General features: G+C 38.4%; 1 protein-coding gene across 1 annotated transcript in view; it reads left to right on the top strand.

Moving 5' to 3' along the window:
* Positions 1–5,452, top strand: part of NRP1 (neuropilin 1) — a 114,747-nt gene extending 109,295 nt beyond the window's left edge. Inside the window, 3 exon segments of the mRNA XM_055707233.1 lie at positions 370–429; positions 1,670–1,924; positions 1,927–5,452. Coding sequence (XP_055563208.1) covers positions 370–429; positions 1,670–1,924; positions 1,927–1,967 — 356 coding nt within the window. The 3' untranslated portion in view covers positions 1,968–5,452.
* Positions 5,453–6,000: the final 548 nt, after the last annotated feature.

The raw sequence follows: 6,000 nt of genomic DNA on the forward strand, positions 1-6,000 counted from the left end.
CATCTTGCTGCAGTCAGTGAAACTGTTCTTGTGATTAACTATGCCTACACTGATGAAGTGTTATGGAATTGGGCTCCAAAATTGTAAATACAATGAATGAGATGCTAATTCATTACACTGATTTCTCTTTCCCAGGCATGGAAAACCCCTGCTGATAACTAAAACTGTGCCAAGACTGGGCGGAGAGGAGTTTTTAAATCTTTCTTTTTTCTCCATTAATTTTCAGAGCCTATCATAATGAACAATTCTGTCAAGCTGACATAATGATGCTCTGACACAGGAAAATCTGCTATACCATTATTGCCAGCACGATAGTCAATCAGTGTTTGTAACCCTAATAATCAATGTCAATTCTCTCTGCTTCATTAGAGTCAACTGATGTGGAGAATGAAATAGATGAAGAAGACGACCCAGAAAGTAATCAAACAGGTAAAAATTGTGTTATTGTTAAAAAGGAATTAATTTTAAAATGTATTTTCTTGTGATTTTGTGTATTCCATTTATTTATTTGTAGATAGTTCTCTAACTGCATATTGTATCACAGTTTTTTGCTTTATCTAGATCAGATGCTAAAGAGGCTTACACTTACTTGATGGATGTAATAGTCTTATTCTTCTATGTTATATAATCGTATGAACTTTGTATTATTTATACCTGTCTCATTTCTTCCAAATTTTATATACATAATTTGGTATATGGTATATATATATATGCATGCACACTATAGCTCCTTAATATTTTGTTATCTAGAAGGCTTGTCCACAGCTGAGGAAACAGCTATCATTATATCTTACCATTTATGACTCGCACAATTAAACTCAAAACTCTTCAGGCTAATTGTTTCACAGACCTGGCTGAAAATGTCATTTTATGACCAGTCTACCAAAGCATTATCATTTTCTATGGTGATGGCTGTAAATGGATCATTAAACGGATCATAATTGTCATACTGTCCCAATAATAAAATATACTTGCATTTTTCAGGCAATGAGCTTATTTTTTTTCTGTTACAGTCAACAGGATTGGTATCATTGATTTCAGCGACAGCAGGGTTTGTCCAGAAAGACTTTTTGGCTTCTCCTGCAACAGTTAGCAGGATTTGCAAGCCTATTGGATCTCTTTCATAAACTGAAAGGGTTGAGGGAAAACATTATCATACCCAGTGAATATTTTACCGAAGGGGAAAGAGTGCTCTTCTGTGTCAGTTTTGCCACTGTTTCCATTTCAAGGTCCAATCCTGAAGTCAGTGAAGTGGAGATGGATGCAAAATGGCTGGAGATTCCCAGCTAATATCTAAGGCTATAAACATCCAGACCGAGCTGAATAAGATTTAATTAATAATTCTGAACTAACTACTGCAAGCTGGTAAAATATAATCAAAAAGTCTGGTTATTCATTCCCAAGACTCCCACTTAATCCAAGGCAGAATCAGACCCCTACTAACCGGCAGCAGATTCAAGGTTTGGAGAACGGTTTGAAAAAAAATCAACTGTTTGGGCCCCATTATAGTTTTCAGCTATTTATGACTACCTCCAAGAAGCTAGGTTTTCAAATTATGTAGCAACTCATCTCAAAAACTTTATGTCCTTTCTCCAAATTTACAACTCGTAAAACAAATTTCTAACCAGAGTCGGCTCTGAAAATTTCGCAATTCTTTACTCCATTTCAGGGTTTACACCTCCATACCATACAGGCGAGGACTACGATGATAACATCTCCAGGAAACCAGGCAATGTCCTGAAGACCCTAGATCCAATCCTTATTACCATCATAGCCATGAGTGCACTCGGGGTGCTTTTAGGAGCCATCTGTGGAGTCGTCCTGTACTGTGCCTGTTGGCACAATGGGATGTCAGAGAGGAACTTGTCTGCACTGGAGAACTACAATTTTGAACTGGTCGATGGTGTAAAACTGAAAAAAGATAAACTAAACACACAGAATTCATACTCAGAAGCATGAAGGTATAAAGCGACTGGAGAAGTTTCAGAGAATTGGGATGGAAGGACATAGCTCGGTCATGCTGGGGAACTGTTGATCTTCTTTTACTGTACAGGCTGAAAAGTGCATTGATGACACTGAGCCAAGCTTTTCTCAGGAGCTTCAATGAGTGTGTAACCGATAAACATGGACAACAATCTGTGTTAACAATCTGAATCATGTACAGTCTGCTTTTTCTGTTGGTTTTATTTGAAATAATCAAATGCTGGTGTTGAGACCAAGTATGATTGACTTATAATTCATTTTGTCTTTCTTTCTCTCCCTCTTTCATTTTCCTTTAATGGATAATTTTGTTTTAACTGTGCAAAATCCAAGATGCTGTCACAAAATGTATTCAGTGGGGTCCTTTGGATGGACATGCTGTCTGTAGCTCAGTGCCCAGAACATATTGGAGTAACAGCAATTTAGTGGACTCCTGCACCTGTATTTGTGTATAATTGCTCGTGTTGTGCATAGGCAAAGAAGGGTTAGGATGTTTTTGAAAGTACTGCTGCATCAGTACCAATATAGTGTGTCAGCTCTGTTTACGAAGCAATACAGTCAAATTTTATTGATGTTTTTCAGTGTTGTACTAAATTTTGTGCTTGTGAACTCCATAAAAGAATATGTGCCATCATCAGACACAACTGGTAACCAAGTGTACTGCCTAAAAACTAAACAAAAAAGTCCTTGGCACTGGCTAGTGTATGTCCTCTCAAGTGCCTTTTTGTTTGTACTGCTTCTCATTGTGTTAACATTAAGTACAGCTCTGCTTCTCTGCAGTTAGGCCCTTGTCTTTGATCATATTCTGATGGCTCACTGACTAAAAGAAAAGTATATTTTAGTGTAAGAAAGTAGCCTCAGCAAGGCAAGGGCTAATCAGATCTGACAACCTGGCTCGATTGTTCTGCTTCCTGTATTTCAACTTCATGTCTCTTGACCCTTTTGTATAGAGCTGCAATATCCCCTTTTATTGTTCTTTCATATAGAATGTATTTTCAAATGTAAAATCTCTCTCCCTTTCTCTTCTCTTTCTCTCTTTCTTTCTCTCTCTGAGTAGATTGCATAAGCATTTGCCGTTGCCAAGGAAAGAAAACTGCAGCTTTAACTTGCTGGTAATGGCAAAGGATTTTATTAGAGTTTGTGTTAAAAAATAAGGGAAAATTCTTAACTTTACCCTCCAAAGTCGAACTTTGGGTTTCTTCTTAACAGCATAAAGTGACAGTATCTTTTTTCCTGAAGTCATGAACCATGTCGTTTATCCTGAACAGCTTGCCTGTTAATTACACCGGGGAAAACGATTCCCTTACTCAAAAGATTGCCTTTAAACTAAGAAACTTTCCTCCTCCTGCCCCTACCTGAACCCAGAGTTCTGTTCTCTCAGTGAATGTGCATTTTCATACTAATCAATGCTAATTGAGCTTACACATGGGTACTGAGGGCAGAATAAAATCCCACAGTGTATGTAGGGTATATTCTTACCATCCTGTTACATCCAATTGGCATTTCATAGCAGGAGGTTTCTGTTTGACCAGAAGTGCAGATAGTGACAGATTCAGTGAGCTGAGTAATGTAAGCTGTCAGAAAAATGTGTCTGACAATTATGTGGCAATTTTTTAACATTTTAGGACAAATATTATTGGACAAATAATATTCAACAGCCTATGCAGCTGGTCCAACAGGGTAAAAGGAAACAAGAGTATGTTTCCCACAGGGGTCCACAGAAGGAGGTGGGGGACCAGAGGGATCACTCCCCTCCTGCAGGTGTGAGGGGAGCCCCTGGGTTTTCTGCAGTGACCCACACACAGCACAGCCATAACTGGGGGGGGGGCAGTGGAAGAAGGCAGCTTTAACCTTCCCCTGGGTATCCACCAACTAGCAGGTAAAACCAGTGCAAACACGGGGAAAGGGACATCCCTCAAAGTGCTGAACTCGTGTTTTTCCTCACTGAAATCTCCAAACAGAGTCAGGGAAGAGACTGTGGCTTTCTGAGTTAGTCTTTTCCAAAGTTGGTTTTGCAGTAGAGCAAATGAAGTATCCTGTCCAGGATTAGGGCTAAAGAAGGGCCAGTTCAGCCTCGAATTACACAGAGCAACAGAATCCACCCCTGTTTATCAATTAAATATTTTGAAGCACATAATCTCACCAATATAAACCATAAACCAGAAAAATCTGCAGAAAAACCACCAGTAACCTAGAAATTGAACAAAAGAGAGGGAGACTGAAGGTAAAAATATGAGTTTTGAAGTTGAAAATCTTTTAAAGGAAGACCCAAAAGAAAAAAAGCAGTGGACAGTTGCTACTTCAAAGGAGTCCTAAAGGCAAAGACTATAGTGAAAATTCAAACACCCACTTCAGGTCATCAAGCCTTAGATGCCTAAATTAGATGAGTTACCTCCCCAGGCTCTAGACCTTGGGTCCTCCAGAAGGCGAGACAGAGCACCTAGGGCCTGAAAGTTTTGCCTAAAAGTTAGTCCATGAAATGTCCCAAGTGACAAACTCACTTTGGCAGAGGTAGAATTTTAGTTGTATCTAACACTGTAATTTGACCATAATGGTATCACAGCAGCTAGTTAATTAACCCAAAGAAAAAAAGGTTTTTTTCAAAACTATTTTCGGCACACCACCACTGTGTGATCCAGGTGTTAGGGTCTGTTCTCCTCAGTGGGAAAAACTTCTAGTCCACTAACTTGAGAGTTACATGCATATATTGCCTTGAAGAGGAAATCCCACTGGGGAGCCCAAGCTTTCGAAATATTCACATGGATTTCAATAGATTCTGGGCCAGCTCTTGGTCTTGATCTATTTGAAGAGCAAAGCTGGTAGTTGGTGGGTTTTTTCCTTCTTTTAACATACTGAGAATAGTGAACGTAAAAAGAAATATATCTCCTTTGCGGTCTTCAGACCTTACTATGATAATGAGGATCTAGCACTGAAGATTCGATTTCTCTGAAGGTCATAGAATGAAAGTTGCCCTTCAATAAAGGAAAAATGATACTGCAACTTTACATTGAAAAGTATCTTGCACTGATAAATATATTTAAAAAAATTATATGTTTATAAAGTTATTAATTTGTAAAGGCAGTGTTACAAAATGTTCAGTTTATATTGTTTTAGATTGTTTCATAATTTTTAAAGTGTAAAATAACATATTTTTTTCTTTATTGAAAAACTATAAAAATCTTCTGTAGTAAAATGATTTCATTTTACTGGTATATTATTGCTTCATGTTTTGTACCATCATAAAACTTTGTGCAAATTTTTTTTACAGAAATTTTTATTTTCTATGACAATATGACACTTGTAAATTGTTGTTTCAAAATGAACAGCGAAGCCTTAACTTTAAATGACATTTGTATTCTCAGACACTGAGTAGCATAAAAAAAACCACATAGAACTGAACTGTAACTTAAATTTTCAAACTATGACTACTACATTCCAAAGAAACAGTTGAATTAAACATTTTCATAAAATATCCCATACCGGATGTATTTTATTATGCTAAAATGGATTGGTTTTATTAAATGGCTGGTTTTGTTTAGCATCTTGCAACAAGCACGGTGTTTTAATCATGGTTACATTTGTTGGTAGGCAACTCCAACAAGCACCTTGGTGGGACCATTCATGGTTTAAGGAGGCATTCACCCTCTGCCTGCCCCCCGCTTCTTTCTCCCTGCTGGAAGACACTCCCACTACATTCCTAACTTGTAGCTAAACAGCAGAAATTTAAGAGGAGAAATCTGTCACCAATGCTTTTAGGTTGTAATTCACCTCGCTGCCATGGGAAGCCCAAGCTGCACACCCTCTGTGGGTCATATGTGCCCCTTGTTGCTCTTAGTAGGGTGAGATGTGCTGCAGAGTAACGTCCATTTCTGACAAGTTCCCCACTGTGTCTCTGCTCCGGTAGTAAGGTTGATACAGATGAGGTCCCTTCCAATTTCCACTGAAGCTATCAGGACATACCCAGATCTCCCAATGCAGAGCACAAGTTGTTGACAGGAGCAAATGCTGCAAGGGCAGCCC

This window comes from Falco cherrug, chromosome 4 (assembly GCF_023634085.1).
Source record: "Falco cherrug isolate bFalChe1 chromosome 4, bFalChe1.pri, whole genome shotgun sequence".
Lineage (NCBI taxonomy): Eukaryota > Metazoa > Chordata > Aves > Falconiformes > Falconidae > Falco > Falco cherrug.